Below are 20,171 nucleotides of genomic sequence, written 5' to 3'. Positions count from 1 at the left end.
TTGTTGTTACAGAACAGCTCTCACACAAAGACGGGATGTCAAAGGCATATTGAGTCAATATTTGAATAATAGTGTTCAACTGAATATCCACTGATCATTCAAAATAATATTTCAGCAAAAGTATTGTCATAAATAATATTTTGATGTGGTCCACTTATAAACCAGTGGGTTTTTTCAGTATTATATTTTAGCAATAGCAAGGCAAGACGAATGAAGGTAATTTCTACATGACTAGTAATTAGTCACGTGTCTCCTGGAACAATCAATTAATTAGATAAATATGTCCTTACAAGTATAAAATTTCAAGTAATTATGCAAAACACCCAGAACACACAGTATTTTCTTATTTGCCCATTGAGTACAAATCACAATGCCTCTGCAAATCACTTGACTATAGATCATTCACCCAAAATTACACTGAACCTTACAATCAAGTAGACTATGGCTTCCTGAGAAGAGAAATGCGTTCAATTAAATATAATCTTAACATTTTTTACTTGAAAGGATGTTCCAGTTCTGTGGCAAGATAAGCAAAGAAGCTGACCAAGTTCAAACACCATATTGCTGCCTAATTTTCTTTCCCTTAAGTATAAAAAAACATTTCATTTGAGTAGTCAGAATTTTACATTAGTTTAACATTCACCAACAAGCTTTGATGTTTTGTTTTAGTAACAGGTAAGAGCTCACCTCTAATACGTAAGTTGGTCTTCAAAGACCACAGAAACATCTCAGTCAGGAAGAAGGACATCTGGTGACATATGGGGCCTTAGCACTGGGAAAAGAAGGAGAGAATCCTCATGAGCCAATTTATTACCCTCTACCACCAGTGAAACTGCAGGTATTTTGGAAACTAAGTGCTAGAAGAACCTAGCACTGACAATATTTTGTTGTATGTAAGCTGTTGCTTTTGACCACAATAAAATGAATAATGCATGGGAAAGAATAGGATAAGAAATAGAATATGTCTATATACACATCAGACACAGACACAAATCAACATTTCTTTAAATGTGTTGCTCTTACTAAAGTAAATAATTTTGTGCTTGATGCGTCTTATATACACATTATAATCTATTTTTACTGTATAGTTATTACCTTGACATAAGCAAAAGTGGAACCACTCTTTAAATATCCGGTTTAGATAGGAAAATTTGACTGTCAGGCCAAATTTTTTAAATGCTGTACATTGGGAAGTGTCAATATAGTCAAGAAACAGCTTTGAACACAACATCTGCAGATACTAGTTATAGTGCCAAAACCAACAAATGATGTCTTCCCAAATAAAAAAAAAGCACTTAGAATAAATCAATTAGAACTGACAAAACAACAAATGTTAAGTATATAGAATATGAGTTGAAATATTATGTACACTGGCTACTTATTAAATGTTTGCTATGTTTCTTTAAACAATCCATCTGACTATTCCCAGCAGAGGATGTTTGTGTTTCAAAGGAGAATTGGGAATATTCCAAGACACAGTACCCAGTAGACTTCCCTGAGTGATTTTCTGCAGTGGGCCATCAGATGAATGACTTCCACTACTTTCTCCAAACCCAAGGATCCACTGAAAGCTGGACTCAGCAGTGGTATTTATGCAACTTTAGGACCACTGTTAATGTGGTATTATGCTTGAACTTTTTTCTTTTTTGAAGTAGACTCTTAATTTGCTTTCCATGAGTGCCATTTAGACAGTGAATCAATTACGAGATGATTGCAGAATTTCTATCACATAGAGTACCAGACCTTTGTGTCAAGAGTGCCATGAAGAAAAACATGTGCAAGAATCTCAGGTGGCATCAAGGAAGCTATCATGGTCCCAGCAGAGCTGGGAGACCTTGAGGCATTATCACTCAAGCTAATGTGTATGTTTTGAAGTACTGCCTAATCCACTGAAATAGCACCAAGTGGAAATAGCATTTTCTTTCCACTGATCCCCAAATGTACAAAAAGTCTTGCTGACTTACTAAATCCCATAGTTCTATCAAAAAAAAAAAAAAAAAAGGAAAGCTCACAACACAGATCTAGTAAATATACCTTCATCTTGGGTGAGAATGAGGTTTGGAAAAAAAATGCAAGGAGATTAGTAGCATGGTAGTCTGTTGAACATGGGAACCATTTTGGTATAAATATGGATGACAGCAGCCCATCTTTTTCCATATGGACTAAAGTAAAAGAAGACTATACATTATAATTTTATTTATTTTCTCTTTTTTTTCCTTACTTACTTTAGCAAGTGAAACAAAACTTGCATTCCCCAGGGCCCATAGATCCTAGATCAGAATCTCTCACTAATAGGAAGTCATTAAATTGAGTGACCTTCTCAAAATCCTACCATGGCTTGACTTAAAAAAACCCTCACACACCTTTGAGTGGCAGATGATCTGTTCAGCTGGAGAGAAGGCACGTTGCCCAGAAGCAAGGTGTGGTGGGGGTGACCCTGATGGGACACCATGTGCCCACCAAAGCTGCCCTCACTCCCCTGTTGAGGGGGACAGGGGAGAGAAAATATAATGAAAGGCCTGTGGGTAAAGAAAAGGATGTGGAGAGATCACTGACTGACATGGGCAAAACAGACCTGACTTGAAGAAATCAGTTTAATTTATCACCAAACAAAACAGAGCAAGATAATGACAAATAAAATCATATCTTAAGAACACCTTCTACCCACCTCTCTTCTTCCTGGGCTCAACTTTACTCTTGATTTCTGTACCTGTTCCCCCCAGTTAATGGGGGCTGCAGTCACTTCATCACACTTTGCCACCCCTTCCTCCTTGAGGGGAGGACTCCATACTCCTCCCCTGCTCCAGTGTGGGTCCCTTGCACAGGGTGCAGTCCTTCAGGAACAGACTGCTACAGTGTGGGCCCCTCATGGGAATATTCCTATTCCCCCATAAGGAATAGGCTGCTCTAGTGTGGGGTCACAAGTCCTGCCAGCAAACCTGCTTGAGTGTGGGTTGCTCTCTCCAGGGGGCTACAGATCCTGCCAGGAGCCCATTTCAGCATGGACTTTCTATTGGGCCACAGCCTCCTTAAGGCATCCCCCTGCTTGAGTGTGGGCTCCTTCATGGACTGCAGGTGGATCTCTGCCCCTCCGTGGACCTCCATGGGCTGTAGGGACCCAGCTGCCTTATCATGGTCTGCACCACAGGCTGTAGGGACAGCTCAGTGCCTGGACCACCTCCTCCCCCTCCTTCTTCCCTGGCCTTGGTGTTCACAAGGTTATTCCTTGCACATATTCTCGCTCCTCTCTCTGGCTGCAATTTGCTCTCGCACTGTAACTTTTCCCCCTTCTTAAATACGTTATCCCAGAGGTGTTACTGCCATCACTGATGGGCTCAGCCTTGGCCAGCGCTGGGTCTGTCCTGGAGCTGGCTGACCTTGGCTCTGTTGGACATGGAGGAAGCTTCCAGCAACTTCACACAGAAGCCACCCCTGTAGACTCTCCCCCCCCCCCCTAAAATCTTACTGCACAAACTCAAAACACAAGCTAAGACTAGAAGACTTTGGTATGACAGATAACCTAACATAAATTCCCCAAATTATTCCAAAGCTGCATGGGCATTTCCAGTTGTGTCCTCCCAAGCCTTCACATAATACTGCTGTGTGCCTTCCCAACTGACAGATCAGAGATGATTTTCGAGTCCTTATTTTTTTCACTGTTAGACACATGGAGGGAACTTGCCAAAAAAACAGAAGTAATTTTTCAAGTGAGCACTAAATACCCAGTGTGCAAGACATGTACTTTTCAAAAATTTGTCCTCAAAAATGTGGGGAAAAAAAGTTTGTAAGAAAATGTCAAAACTCAAAGACTTCTAAAGAACGGCCCTTCAGTTCCACACTGACAAAGCAAAATTCTCAATGTACCTAAAAAGGGAGAAGAGATTTTGACAATTATTATAATCTCAAGTTTAGCTTTTTTTCTGCTCCCTTTCCTTGGACTCTGAACCCTCACTAATCAGCTAATTATTGGAATGCTTGTTACTGTTGTGCCAGTGAGAATGGACATCTGCCCAAAAATACTGCTCCAGTCTAACAAATTCTAATCTCAAATGCCTTCTGATTAGTTATACTCTACAGGGGGAAAAAAAAAAAGAGAGAAAATTTGCTTCTGTAACAAAATATGGCATTGTAAAGTCTGAATATTTTGTTCAGAGGAATTATTCTTTCTTGTTCCTTTTGAAGGAATACATGGTAACTTTCAGAGTTATGCAACTACATCTCACCATTTCCCACATCATTATATTCCAGCACAATGGGGATGAGGATGATGACTACAAAGTGACCTTTCTGTATTTGAAAAGTACCTCTCAGAATTTACAATGTTCCTTCAACTCCGTAAGTTGGGCCCCACTATGGCCAAGAGGTAGGTAAGAAAACATAAAAATTCCTCCCATTGAGCTTTAAGGACTCCATCCTTCCCTCTTTAAAACTGATTAGAATCAGGAAAAAAATGGGATGAAATAACTCTACTGTTAAGGTAAAACTGGAATTGAATTTACCAGCTGTTCTTTTTCTGGCTCACACAATACCAACTGTGTGCTTTCACAATATCACGAACAACAGGGATATTTTAGTGGTTGCAAAAGCTTACTGACAAATGGAGATGTTTTGCAATGGTCAGCCTGTGCCAGTGTCTGTGTTGATTGTTTTAAGAAAAAAATCTTCAGTTTAGTAAATCATCCAGAAAATAACTGCCTGGCCCCTCTGAAACCTCAACAAATGCCAAAATTGATATCCAGAGTCCTTTCTGACACCTCCAATAGAGACGCTGTCATGACAAACAATTATAAACTGTGCACTGCCTGAGTGATTTGGGGCAGTGATACTGCATTTCTTCTCTTTCCATAGTTACCTGGGAGAGTGGGGTGCTTGTGAAAGGCAATGCTCAGCTCCTGCATCCCAAGAACATGACCTCTGAAAACATACTAGGAGCAATCTAGAGCTAGAGAAAAGGAGATACTGACTACAACAGACCATCTGAATTTTGTAGTTCATGTGCCAGAAGCATGGCTTGGTGTGACAATACTGTCTGAAATGCCCCTCTAAGAGTAAACTGCAGGCTCCAGGGCAGCATTTGATGACCTATTCCATTGAAGGTGGGCCAACGTGCTCCCAGAAACACAACATTCCCAGTGAAAGAGCAATAAATAAGGGCAATGTCCTCCAAAATATTGCTGTAGTTTGGGATACACTCCTAAGGAGTGGAAACAAGGTGAAATACAAAGCCAGTCAGAAAGCAGGTCCCTCTATGCTTTGGTAAAGTTACAGAGCTGCTGCAATGGCAAGTGTACATATACTAGTAAAGGTGCTTCAGATGTGGATTTGGGCAGATATTATAGGACAGAAGGCCCAAATAAAAGAAAATGCTGCAGAATCAATTTTCACTACTCACGTGGTATCAGAATTTCTTGGCAAATAATAAAATACCAGGAATTATTTTATAAGAACTGTCACAGAGCATCCTTTTGTGTTCTCCTATTCCATAAAATCACACAGTCATAGAACATCCTGAGTTGAAAGAGACCTGCAAGGATCACTGAAGTCCAACTTCTGGCCCTGCACAGGACCATGCCCAAGAATCACATCATTTGCCTGAGGTATTGTCTAAAGACTCCTTGAACTCAGACAGGCTTGGTGATGTGACCGCTGCTTTGGGGAGCCTGTTCCAGTGCCCAACCAGCCTCCGGGTAAAAAACCTTTTCCTAATATCCAGCCTAAACTTTCCCTGACATAACTTCAGGCCTTCCCTTGGATCCTGTCACTGGTCACCAGAGAGAAGAGATCAGTGCCTGTCCCTCCTCTTCCCCTCTCAAGGAAGTCGTAACTGCAATGAGGTCTCCCCTCAGTCTCTTCTTCTCCAGGCTGAACAGACCAAGTGACCTCAGACACTCCTCATAAGGTTTCCTCTCTAGGCCCTTCACCATCCTTGAGACCTTCCTTTGGACAGGTGAGGCCACCCCAGTGCAGAGCAGAGTAGGACAATCACCTCCCTTGACCAGCTGGCGATGCTTTGTCTGATGCCCACAGACAGGGTTGGCCCTCCTGGCTGCCAGGGCATGACTGACTCATATTCAACTTGCCATCAACCAGGACCACCTGGTCCCTTTTTGCAGTGCTGTTCTCCAGCAGTTCCCCAGTTTGTATGTACATCCAGGGTTGACCCATACCAGGCACAGAATCCAGATTGCTTTTATTAAAAGAAAGCGTAACCTTATTTTCTGATAAGTAGAGATTCTAATCTTCATTTTTTGCTTCGCAGTGGCAAAGTCTGAGATCAACAGAAGCTCTTCAGTGCTTTACAAACAGCATCCAGTTCAGGGTCTCATTTACAGTGAGACTGTGGTTAAGCACAAGGGTGAATTCTATTCTGTCATTCAAGATCAGATCAAAAATGCCTTGGCTACATAAAGCAAAAGACTGACCTGATCAAATTTGAATCAAATGGGTTATTAATTCTTCTGTAATGGCAACGGCAAAATTGGCTTTGGTGGTCCCCATTCTTTCCACTGGGTTGGCTCCCCCATGCCTCTGCTTCCAGATCACCACTGCAGTTTGGCACCTTCCCCTTTATAAGCAGGCTTGAGCTCATCTTCTTTTTCCTCCCTTTTCTTAGATACTCTTCGAACTCAGAATCCTTCTCACCTTCTTTCTGAGCCTAGGCCAGCCCCTCCTCACAACTACCGGGACTGAAACTCCCCACCTGAGATCTTGGCTATCTTTAGTAGCATAGTGAGCTTTATCCTTATATTCATTTATTTCTCCTTTAAATCCCTTTTCCACTGAGAAAAGAAGTGTAGATTTTGCAGTATAAATGAAAATCAGATCCCCTGTCACTAAGACCAACCTCTGACTTTAAGAAATAGAAATACAGGTATGCTTCTATAAATCTATTCAGTGCATAATAATTCATACTACAATATTGGTGTATTTCCAACTAACACAAATAAAAAGTTGATAAATTATCATAAATCTGAACCTCTAGGCAAATATTTACTCTTGCTACTTTCTTCGGAATTGGATGACTCAGAATATTTTTGCCAAACACATGAATGAAGCAAATTCTTTTAATTATTCCAACTCCCCCAATCTAAATAGGAAAACTATTTTGTAGATGGGTGAACAACACTCAAGAGCTGTATCGAAATACACAGTGAAACTTCTATTGTAAGAAAGGCCTAAGTATGGTTTGCAGAATAATCATGGAAAGGAAATACATTATCTGATAACTCGAGAATTCTGGCATGAAAATTATACACTGTAAATTTATTCCCATATGCTGTGAAGTTGTATCATGTTCCATTGAATTATTTTTTTGTGAAGTTTGTTTTATTGTTTTCTGGGTCTGCAAATAATCCTTTTTTTTTTTTTGCAATGACAATTGTATTTACTGAGTTTTCATACTTTAGGTTATTTACATATTTACTAATGAAATATACATATAACTCCTTAAGAACATTAAGACTATTTGTCACATAGTAAGAACATTGAAAATCTGTAAATGCTGTAAAACAGAACAAACATTTTATCTCCAGTTGATATCAATTAAAATTATTTCTTGCGTAATTGGCAAAAAAGCCACAAGGGCCATTATTCAGAATGGGAATTGTTGGATGAGACAGCTGTCCAGTTCATCCTCTGAGCTCTGAACTAAAAACTCTGTCTACTAGATAGAGTGTGCTGAAGTTCAAGGACACATGGAGAAATACTACAGAAAATTTATTTGGGGGTAACTTGTTGCGACTAAATTGCTTGTTCATGTGTCAAAACTGAAGGCACAGTTTCTGCCGAGTTGTCACCCAAGTAGGTGATGACAGGGTCAGAAACTGAATTCTCCTGCCACACTACTGTTGTTCTCACCTTCAGAAACACACTTCCAATAAATGTTATTGGTGTTTCGAAAGACAGCTATTGATTAACTGAACAGATAATAAGATTAACAACGTTTAAGCAGAATTAATTTGAGGGAGGTAATGCCATTTGTCAAGAAGACACTTAAGTTTATGTATCAGCCACACCTCTGACAACACCAATGAGGCTAGGAACCATTCTCCAATTGATACTGCAGGCAAGTATTACAATCTATAACAACTCTCAGACATAGTGGGTGTGAAAAGTTAAGAAGGTCACAGAAAATAGATATAATTGACCTGCGTTTTTACTTCACAGAGTGAAAAGTTCATATACACATTTTGATAAAGACCCTGAAGGTCTTTATATAAACCAGATAGCAGATAAGTGATTCAAACTATAGATATCCAGTACTGACACATGACATAAGGCAATTACAGAAGTACTAAATGTCAAGCTGTTCTTCGACATTCTTTTAGATAGTGATTTCTGTTGTAAATAAACCAATTTTTCAATACTAAAGGTCAGTAGGTCATAAAATTAAGGTCGTAACAGTTATTTCTTACTGTCAGTCAAAGGAGAAGGAAACAAAATCTCTCTTTTTTCAAGCTAAGCAGAAAGGAGGTAGAAGGACCTGCAAATAATCCAAGCACAGGAAAAGTCCTTGTTCTGCTGCCCTACCATTGTTGCGACTCCTGTTTGCAAGGAAGGAGGTTTATATTGGTTAAACTCAGAACACCAGTTCACATTGGAAATTCATGGTGTAAATGAGTGGGTTTACAGCAGTACTACTGACAGCAGATCTGAATTGTTTCCTTCTATTTATGCCTCTATGCATAGGCATCTTAGTTCATCAGCTGCCTTGCAGCATGGGCTGCTACTATTAAATAAACAGTGACCAGAACAACAGTTAAGTACAAAGCAATGGGTTAGCCACAATTCAATCTGAATTTTAACTATACTTGCACCTAAGCAAATAAGATTCTTCTATATTTTTATGCAGTGCTTCAGATTCATCTATCACACAACTAACCAGATCTGTATGGATGTCACTTAACTCAAAGAGTAGCACTAAAAATACAGCATGAACATCTATTTAGTTTTCCATTTGTTTATGTGCTGTACCAACAAATTTCTCACTGAACTGTACAGCTCTCACCTTTACCATTTCACACACTTCATGTTCACTGAGTGTGTATTTAAAGAATTTTCAAAAGAATGTTCATAAACACATTGAATTAATTAAAAAATCTTGCAAATTTGCAAGCTGCTTTTAAAAACAGAAATGTATTTCTGAGTATATGGTGTGAGTTGAATAAACTTATTAGAACAAACAGATTATTTTTAGATCTACAGTATCTTTAAATGTATTTTTTGCATTCTTTCCTAGAATGTTCTGTTATTTAAAAAATTTTCAGAAGCTATTTTACGTTGACCTAATTTGTTTAGATGCAGGCAATAAATTAGGCAAGCAACAAATTAAGCTTCACTAATACTTGAAAATCACCTTTGAATAGCCTTTTGCAAGGCTCATTGAGATTCTGGTTTGAGAGCATTTATTTTTAATTTTTTTTTCAGCTATACTTGAATTCTAGTTAATCCAGTGAGACTTGTATCTTGGTTTTTTCAATGTAATAGTAAAAAAACTACAATGGCTGTGTGTCAGACTTCCTTTTAAGAAAGATTTGATTGCAAACACAAACAAAAAGCTTTTCTTCTTTTGTACTCCTTTATGATCTTCAAACAAGTTTCTATGAAAAGGACTAATATTTTTTCAATTTTAAGCCATACTCACCTTTGCAGTTAGGAAAGACAAAAAAAATGAAAATTTCACGTTACAATAATTAATTCCTGATTGTGATGTTACAGTACAGTTTATGTTGTGTTCTAATTATGCAGATATGCATTAGGGAAAACAACTTTGAAGGAAGAAACGCATTCATTTAAACATTTTCATAATTACATTTGAAACTGTTGAGCAGTGGGGTCATATACAAAACCAAAATATACACAGATTTTTATACTGAACTACAAACTGCTCTACTACTCTTAAGAAAACCATGAGAAATACCTGTTCTATAAGTACAGCTAGTTTCAGAAATCTGCCTTATTAAAAATGCAAACAAAATAGGTCCAAAATGGTCAAAAGCTCAGATCAGCTTCATTCTACTTCTTATGTGAGCAGAGTAAGACCAGCTGTCAGTAAGATCCCTGCAATTGTCTTTGACCAGTGTTTAAAACAGTTTTGGTCTCAAACCTGTCCTACAACAGAACAACAACAGATTTACTAACTTCCAGCACTACTGCTATACATTTGAGTATCCACAGTAAAGAGAAATTGTTTTAGGATCTGCAAGAAATCACATAGATAATGGATAGCATCCAACATTTCTTAAGGAAAACTTCTCTTGCTAACAATACTATCACCACTGGATAAACATTGCTAGGTGCCACTTCATGATTAGCTTCATCTGCCTGAAAAAGTGGAATATTACAGCATCTTTATTTGATATACTAGATATTGATACTGATGAAGAAGTAATTGCATCCACCAACCTCAGTTTCATGTATGCAAGTGCGCTAACTTCTGGTTGGTATGAATGAGTTGGCACTTCTTAGCTTCTGTAAAAGAATGCAGTGATGGGATTTATATGTATTATATATTAAACGAAAACTGAAATTAAAATGGACTTTTAGACAACTCCTAATACTCAGAAACAACCAGGTAGCTTGCAGCATCTTCCCAACATGTAGCCAAACTATGGAGAGAAATGTGAATTGGTTCTCCATAGAAATGGCCATCTTTTTTCTTTTTTTTAGATAACACTGGTGATATGTTCTCTGGTTTCAGGCTTACTGTCTTACTTGTCTAGTTGAATATTGAGGGTGTTTTTCTAGTGGACAGATTTGAAAGAGCCAAGATTCACTCAATCAAAAAATGTGTATCCTTACTATCTTTAGCCACCAGTTAGCATGTCCAGTATATTTGTTCATCTACCCTTTCTTTTCATATTAATGCTTATTAGCTCTACTTCCATCATTAAGCAATGGATTTATGGACTTATTGGAAAAAAAAATAATACAAAGTAGCTCTTGCTAATACAAGAAATATTTCCTGAAAGAATCAATCCTGTTAAAATTATAAAGTATAATAAGAGAAGGTGTAATTAGCTTACTAAAGTATACGATTAGGTAGACCTGGTTCTACTTTTATAACACCAGTTGTGAACTCAACCAGTGATTTACAACAGCTACTCAAATATGATACCAGCAGAAAAATCCATCTAGCTAAGTTTCTAAGAGTTTATAACTTAAAAAGGGATCCTGTTATCATTCAGCTCAGAGGAGAAACTACTACTGGGTCAATTGGTCCAAGCTATGAGAGAGCAGAGTGTGTACACCAATATTTTGCTCCAAATTATAATACTATTATGATTGGCATGAGACTAATGCCAAACACACTTATCAGATTAGGGCTAAAGTTTGCTGGGCAAACATCATAAACTGTTGCATTACAGATCTCCTTAGTACCTGGCTATATTGTTTTCATAGGTCTGAGCTAAAAATCTCCTTGAAAATCTATGAACAAGTACTTTCAAAATGACATGACATAACCTTCAATGCCTAATACCTTCACAGCACTCACATGCTTCCAATTTCCTGTGCATTCATTCAGAAGGTCCAAATTTTAAAGAGAAAGAACAGAATATCCAATATCCAATCATTCACAATATCCAATTATTCAGTCCACACCAAAGAAAGATGTTTTACTTTTGCTTAGATTCTACTCTCAAATTAGAAAACAAATTACTTGAATCTGAACCAAACAGTACAAGCACTAAAGAAAAAATGTACACCTTTTAACAGTGAAAAGAAACACAAACAAATGAGTATCGTATAAAATCTTGGAAGAATTAGAATTAAATTAGTTATACAACAATGGATGTCGGCTTCACAAAGCACACCCACTGATGCTGAAATTTATACTACTTAAATATAGATGCAAATACTCAATTCCCAAGTTGATAGTGAATATGACATTAGGAAGATTCACTGATTTTAATTCCACCTGTTCTTGCAACGTAAGAACTGTCCTTTGAGAAGAAAGGTCCTCACAATCTCAGAAAAGATATCCAAGTGCTGTATATGTATAACTGGAGGCACAGTACCTGCAGCCCTTCACATAAATATACTACTATGAGCATTATCAACTTATACTGGTGCAATAAAGATGTGGACACTTATGCCTGAAGGGATATTTTGCTACCCTTTTTAAGGCTTAGAAGGCTATATAGCTTAAGAAGCTCCCGAAGAAGACTTTGATCCCTTTCCTTTCTGAGCTCTGTGCCAGTTCCTTCAGCTGTCAACCAACACTTTACTAGAGAAGGTCTTTGGAAGTCTGGGTAGCTTTCAAAAGCAGCTGGAAATCAGAAATCCTTAACTCTAATTTGAAAATCAGTGCAAAGATGTATCAACTTCTCTGGGAGGAGTATTTTCAGAATCACTATCCCCATGGGCTGAATTTAACAAAGACTTGCAGGTGGTAGATTTCTTTGCTGAGTGCTCGTGATCATTCCTGGGCATGGAACTGAGATGTACTGCTTTGTACTGTGTTCCATTTGTGAAATGTAATGGTTTTTATTCAGTCTTAGGAACTGATTCCATAACAGCAGAATTTTCTCTTGAAAATCTTTCTATTTCCATTCTCTTCCGCTCACCTTGCACCAGTGTCCCAGGTCAAAAGTGCAGGCTTTAAATTTGTATTCCTAGGACAAATGTTCTAGGAATACAAATACAAAACCCGTTCCCTACTCTGCTGCCTGCACATCCTTACTGCAAAGACATAGCACTTTTAAGTTTGCTAGTGAATGAAGAATCATGATTTTAGAGAAAAAAACCCCAACTTTATTGTACTCAGTTTTATTTTTAAATCTTTACTAGCAATGGCAGAAATTTGCAAACTGCATCTATTTTACTATTCTTGCTGCAAATACATGAACTGGGGTTATAATGAATGAATCTATTTCTAAACAAGACAGGAATATTGCAGCAAGTGCTATAAAATGTAGATGCTTATCTCTGCCATTAACTAGGTAAGAGACCAGCCCATTTTTTCACTGGCATGGGGTCCATGTATATTTTCTTTTGGTTTTACAGTAACAATTATGAAATGTAATAATTTTGCTGCTTGGAATCATTCCACCTTCTCTCAATCCCCTTTAGTTATCTGCATCTTAACCCTCTGAATTCCAAGAATAGGAATGTAAATTAAAGAGGAAGTTAGGTAATTCTAGGAAACATAAAATGATTCCTCGTTAAATCTAGAAATACTTAGCGTTAAGTAAATTGGTTTTAAGGAAAGAGAGCTCCTTGGTGCAGAAGCACCCTCTAATGGCTGGCTCCTGACTGCTCTGAATAACAACTGGAAAAGCAATTTAATAGCTCCCTTAAAAAGCAAGGGAAACTGCTAAGATACAAAAAAAAAAAAAAAAAGAAATGTGAATATACATATGCACACACACATATACATATTTCACATACATTCTCTGTTGTATATCCCCAACACAGAAAAGGAGCACCATGAATCTGATAAACTTTTTTAATTAGAGCCTGTATTTCCTTTTAAAACAATATTCTCAATTTAGCAGATGAAATAGCTTTTATGTTTTCCCAGGTTCCAACCATTCTTCAAAATTTCAAGATAAACAGAAACTGAATTTCCTCTCTTATCTCAATTAACTTTTACAAAAGAAAACTAGTCGAAAAAGGCTTTAAGAAAAATGCTATATTAAGTCCAGATCTTACAATAATTTAGGCTGGAAGGAACGTGGAAGTAGTTGGGTCGAATCCCCTGCTTAAGTTGGCCAGTTCTGAAGTTACATCCCAATAGTAAAATATATTAGGAGAAACAAATTCCTTTTGGTGCCTAAGTTGTACTGGAAATGTAAACCATTTCTGCTGTCAAAATATATGCCTTAATAGTTTTTTTCCCCCTTCTATTCTATGGCTTTGCAGATTTTTTTTCCTGAAAATATCCAAAATTTGCTCATATAACTGCATTATTTTACCTCCACATTAAAAGGTGTACTTAGCGTACAGTCCTTTATTATTAACTCTTAAGTATAATATCTCAGTGTTCATACAAAGCCAGTGGCAGATAGAGCAGTTAATAACATGAAAGTAATGAGGCTAACCGACCAACTTGCTTCCCAACATCACTTTTCAAATCTCTTTGGGCTAAATTTTCAGTGTGGGGAATTAGCCATAGAAATCCCATTAACATTAATGAATGTTCCATGGTTAACTCCCCATGCTCTGTGCTGAAGATTTACCCCTATATCTCTAAAATAAATATGTGCAGATGCCAAAACTCTTTTTATAGACCCTGAAGAAATTAAGGACTCTATTCTCAAATAATTGACTTATGCACATATATCTTCTCCCCCCATGGATCATCTTCTACATATCAGAATGGGTGTAATGTCTGCATTATTCTCATTGAACAGATTATCCAAAGTGCATGTTTACTACATAAAGGGATGAGTTTAGTTAATTGTATATTTTACAAAATACATTGAATTGGATTTTTCTCATCATTAAATACACAATGCACTGGTTCAACAGTATTCAGTATAATTAAGAACAGCATGTATTTGTACTTATATTTCTGAAGAAAATACAGTATTTAGGAAAGTCAATAGTCTGAAAGAATTGGAAATTATCCTACATCCCTACCAAAAGCCAAAACACAACTGGGGCAACAGAAGTCTCTGCAAGCAGTGGCTGAGGCACTGTGTAAAGATGGTGAGGGATGTTTGTTACATAGACTGTGAAAATATAAAGGTGGGAAGGGCTTCTATGCACAAAACCAGCAACTGCCCTCCGTTTTTGAAAAGTGTGGGGGGGACACATATTGTCAACATTTTTTCAACTCCCATTTGCAATTTTTACCATTTTAATGCCTACTTGACCAGTTGAGCTCACCATTTCAATCTCCACAACAGCTTTAAAAAAAAAGTGCCCAAACAACTTCTATGCCAAAATTATGCTTTGCTTTGGCAAAGCACTAAAATTCATGTTTATAAAACACTGGGCTTCACTGGTATTAAAGTACATGCATAAATGCTTTATTTACCTGAGAGCTACAACTGCTCATAAAGACAACACAGTGTTGACCTTTTATTATACTGAGACTCTTTCAGGCCTCTGATGCATCTCAATCCATTAAGTCAATGAACTGCTTCAAATCATATTCACTTCCTAAAATCTGAGAAATAAATCTTCAGTGACACTCTTTTCATACCTGAAGATTTGCCTTACCTTCCTTAAAATTACTCTTCCTGGAAATCAGACAAGAATATGTCAGGCATAATACCTAATTGTATGCATCTTCCATAGAAATTTAGTTTGTTGGGAGCCCTAGTTTGTTGGATTCCCTAGTTTGTTGGTGTTAGCACCACAACCTCAAAGAGGACAGCATACTTTCTCCTTGAATAAAGAATTAAAAAATAATTTACATGGAGCCTGTACAAAGTGTTTTATCTGAAAATAACACACCAGTTAAATGAAGATAGAAGAACCCCCCGAAATTATCCAGTGAAACCATATTTGAGAAAATTCACTCAGAAAAATACAATCCTTCTGGTTGCATCTGGAGCTGAAGATGGCACATGTAGATAGAAATTCTTTTAGCTTATGAGCAGACTCTTAAAATCACTTCTAGATCAAAGATTAAATGTATAGTCCTCCTAAGAATATCGAACTATGCGACCATAAACCAATCATCTTTCAATAGCAACACATTTAGACAGATTCCCTCTTTCTATTGAAAGGTCTTTCATACAAGTCTTTCATAGCCAAGATATAAAAGGGAATTTTCCTGGTAGCATTCTTCACAAAAATGCTTTCAGCTAGAACTGGGAAATCTGGAATGAGGTAAGGTCAGACTGGTGGGGGTGGGGAGGAGAATCAGTCATGTAAACAGGTTTTATATTGCATTTATTACAAACTCCCCTTATTTTCAGTTGCTTCTTTGGAAATTAGCACAACCATGACTGGATTAATTCTCTGTGGGTTTCCCTCTGTACTATTATTGAGCAGTCATGGGAAAACTCAGCCAAATGAGTATGGCTCTAGTGGAGCCATACATCTATGAGGAAGGGCAATCACCAGAACACAGGGTTTGTCTAAAAAAAGACATTCAAACAGATAGGGCACTTAAGCTGACCTCCCCAAAATGATGTCCTCATACTTTAATTGAGCTGACTTTTTCATGTTTTATGTCACTCTAAATGAAAAGGAACAATTTTATAGAGAATGTTTGTTGGTTTTTCTGGTTTTACAGACACATTCCTACCTATTCTTCAAGCAGTCTTACTGCACTTCAGTCCCTCACTGCACTGCTTCACATCTAAGCAGGTCCTGTATTCATACCTACGCAGGCTCCAAGCCTATGAAGCTGAAACCAGGAATGTCTCCTTTCAGTACAATGAGAAACACAGACATTACAGCAGCCATGTCTTTCTCATACCTTCAGATCATGAGAAAACAAAAGGCAAAGACTTTGGTGTGCCTACAGCCACGTCCAGTGTTTCCTCCCCAGTGGTTCACAGTTGGTGTTCCCTTTCCACTGCTGCATCCCCAGAGATGGATGCCATCCTGGTAAACAGCAGCAGTGTTTTCTCTGGTTTTTTTTGTCCAGAGATTTTCTGAACACAGTCTTCAATATCTCTTGGGAATATGCCTCTAGACATACTCCAGCATCAAGGCAGATTGCTGAGATTTATTCACAGTGACTAAATTGCTGACATCTGTTCTCCTCTGACCCACTCCCCTTGGCAGTATCAGCTGGAAGACTTAAGTACATTTGTCTATACTCCATGCTGTCTGCTTGTGACATCCTATAAAATATTTTTTCCCATCAGAATTTATGTTTGTATAGGGTAATGGAAGAATGGGAAAGAGGGTAGGTACTTTTGCCTTCCCACTACCACTTAAATGTATTGAGCACTCTATTTATGAAATATCCCCTCTGCTGTTGCATTTCACAGCAGCCTCCTCCCTAAAAGCATCAGAAATTTCCACAACAGTCCCAACACCTGTTTCTCAATATTCAACTAGTTTGCAACTGAGTGAGCTTTCAGATGGGAATGGCAAAACGCCTGTTGGCACTGCTAGGAACTCTCCTGTCTACCTCACTCGCTGGAGTGAGTTCAGAGATGGTCAGTGGCCTGGGTTACACTGAATTTTTGCTTCCACCACTCGTCATCCCAGCCGTGCATCATTACACTACTTCCCCACATATACCAGCACCAGCTGATCTATCCCTAAAGCAGTGCTCCACCAAACAAAGTGGCTTTGGACAAACGTCCCCGGGAAGGAACTGCTCACGTCACGGACCCGCTCCTCCTCCTTCAGTAGCTGTATGGCCACGGCTTCAGAAGTTCTATGAAATCACGGAGCCAAAACCATCTCTCTACATGGCTACACATGCACATGCACAGTCTTATTTCCATTAATGATTATCACGATCTACAACATACCTTCTGTGCTGCCTTACAGCAGTACCAAATGGAATGGCAAAATTAATGGATAGGGGAGATGAACCATAACTTTCCCAGCTTCATTCTCAATACTAATATTTCTGCAAGTATTCCAGGCACTGACATATGAAAAATTGCATAAACACATAAAAAAAGTGACTGATTCACAGCATGGAACTGAGCAGCATAACATTGCACAATAGGTCCAAACTTCAGGATACCCCGTGGTTAAATTACAAAAGCAGGGAACACAAAATGCATTACTCCAGCACACTGAAGTTATAGAGAGGCATTTCAGTTTGACAGAGTCAAGTTGCTCCACATGGAACAAACAAACTATTCCGGTTCCCCCAAGTGCTCTTCATATCTGACAACACCTTTCTATACAGATCCTTAGAGATCAGGAGGAGCCTGGGATATTGCAATTCCTGCATCAATACACATGTGGGGACTTTTAAAGGTAATTCATTGCCATGAAGTCTCACAGCTGTCCTGGCCTTTGTCCTTTCTAAGGATTTCTTCCTGAGATGTGTGATATTTAGTAACTACATTCCTCATTTGTCAGCCTTCTTTCAGGATTGCAAAACACACACCTAAAAAATATTCCATTGCTCGATCACGCTAACACAAATCATATTAATTAAGAATATGCTTGTGTAATTACATGGGAGAGGTGCTTTGCACAGCAGTTAAAGTATATGCAACATCTATAATAAGCAACCCTGTGTGCAAGATATTATTACAGAACAGGGTTCTTGGTCTGAAAGAAAGAAGTAATTTGAAAATTGATGCCAAGTCTTTGGTGTTTTCTAGGTCACATAAATTGTTATTAGGACCTGATATATTTAAGTAACAAAGCACATTAAAATGTATTTTATCTGACTCAATAGGAACAATCATTCAGAAACATTATTCAGCATTTGCTGAATAAATTCAAACACGTTTCTTCCAACAAGTTAATTAAAAACGTATCATTTACATAGAGCAACCAGATCTGAATGGCTATTGCCAAACTTCGATTTTCTTTTGACCACTTTACCTAAAAGAATAAACATTGATGCAATCAAATTTTTGCCTCCTAAAGTTATAATGATTACTTTGGTTAGAGCTAACTCTTCTCACAGATGCAATAAGCATAGTTGCACACACTCTGTGATAAAGATTTGCAGGCTAAAAAAACCTGTTAGCAGGACAGCCCAAGTGTCCTTAGGCAAGCCAGCTCCCCAGTTACTGCCTAAACCAGGGAGCAATATATAGAAATAATGTGTATATGCTCAGCAAATCCATTTTTATGTTTTTCTTTTTATTTTAATATCAAAGTATTCCAAAGCTCAATTATGCTTCATTAGTGAAACTGTGACTATCCCACTTAATTATTTTAATATCTCAGGATTAGACAAGGAATGCAGAATTTTGGTAAAGCAGACAATGAAGGAAACATGCTGACTGTTCCAAGAAAAAAAAGCTGTATTTCATGTTTTCAGCCAATCAACAATGAGCCACAGATATTGTATTACAGATGATTGCTTTAATCCTAAGGCATTTTAGGGTGTATTTGAAGTAACACAAGGGAAGCTTGTTTTGATATATTCACAATATAAAGCTGCTAGGAGATGGCTCCTAGATTCACACTGTGAGTTAAGTTCTCTCTCCCTTTGAAACCAAAAAAGAAAATACTTGCAAGAGGACTTAAAGTCAAAATAAAACATCAATTTGTCACACAGCTCTTTGCTGAGAGATCCCTTTTCCTTCTGCATATCACAAAACCAGAACTCCAGGCACACTCCCCTTCATCCTGTGCTAAAAATCCTTCATTTGCAACTGCTAACTTCTCTGTACACATTTCTCACAAGTTTTTAAACACCGTTTTCACCTCCACTGCCTTCAGAAACTCCACAGAAACACAACTTTACACAATGGCACCACCTTGTGTTTCAAATACCAATTTTCAATCCTTACGCTGACCTCAACTCCTTGCCTTTCACTCACAGCTGATGAAAACCATAACTATTAAAATATAAACGTATCAGATATTTAAATATAGATTTATTAATTAAAATTTTGATGCCGTTTCGTAATATATAAATATATAATAAAAATATTACTATTTCTTTCAAATGAGACTCATCCTACTTTCTACCAGTTTGCATTTGTGTCTTCCATGTCCAAAATAACCTACAACACAACCTCTGTGAGCTTATTCTTAATTTAGTCCCGGGTTGTTTTTAATTTAAAAGAAATGCACAGGTCCTGATGGATGACTTATTTTGGGGTCAAAGTCAATAAAATCATCTCTAAAGCGGAGTGTAAGTGCTTGGTTAAGTGGAAATCAAGCTACATATATATGTAATTTAAACCATTATCTACTAAATGGATAATTCAAAAATATAAGTATTGTAAAAATGTTTACTTAAAAGATTAAAGGCAGACATTACAACATTAGAAAAAAGCATCATCCAGTGCCCAAGCTTTTACTGTTATGGGCAGAGTGGCAGCCTTGCCATTTAGAAGTGTCAAACCACTTTACTAATTTTACAACTGTACTTAAAAGTTGTGAATAACTTTGCAAAACTTCAACTGCGTGAGCTGAAAACCAAATAAGTCTTCACCAGGTTGACTATTCTGGAAGTGGAAAGTGAAGTAATTTTCCAACAAAAATGGTTCAGTTGCTTCTATTTTACAGGGTGAATCGTTATCTTTGAAACACATGCCCTACTATACCTAAGCAGGACCTTGGAAAAAAAAAATCTCTGGCCTTTGGCAGGAAAAGCAACCATGTTG

The 20,171-nt window shown here is 37.7% G+C and overlaps 1 protein-coding gene across 10 annotated transcripts in view; it reads right to left on the bottom strand.

The window, feature by feature from the left end:
• Positions 1-20,171, bottom strand: part of WDPCP (WD repeat containing planar cell polarity effector) — a 148,244-nt gene that overhangs the window by 103,538 nt on the left and 24,535 nt on the right. For all 10 annotated transcript variants that reach the window (XR_007903967.1, XR_007903968.1, XM_051783646.1 and 7 more), the window contains one exon: positions 688-772. Coding sequence is in view for 8 of the 10 variants with exons in the window: in XM_051783646.1 (XP_051639606.1) it covers positions 688-748 (61 nt within the window). In the remaining 2 variants the exon portion in view is untranslated. The remainder of the gene's footprint in view (positions 1-687; positions 773-20,171) is intronic.

This window comes from Manacus candei, unplaced genomic scaffold, assembly GCF_025592945.1.
Source record: "Manacus candei isolate 608988 ecotype Guabito, Panama unplaced genomic scaffold, ASM2559294v1 h1tg000017l, whole genome shotgun sequence".
Lineage (NCBI taxonomy): Eukaryota > Metazoa > Chordata > Aves > Passeriformes > Pipridae > Manacus > Manacus candei.
This window is presented reverse-complemented; position numbering and strand designations above follow the sequence as displayed.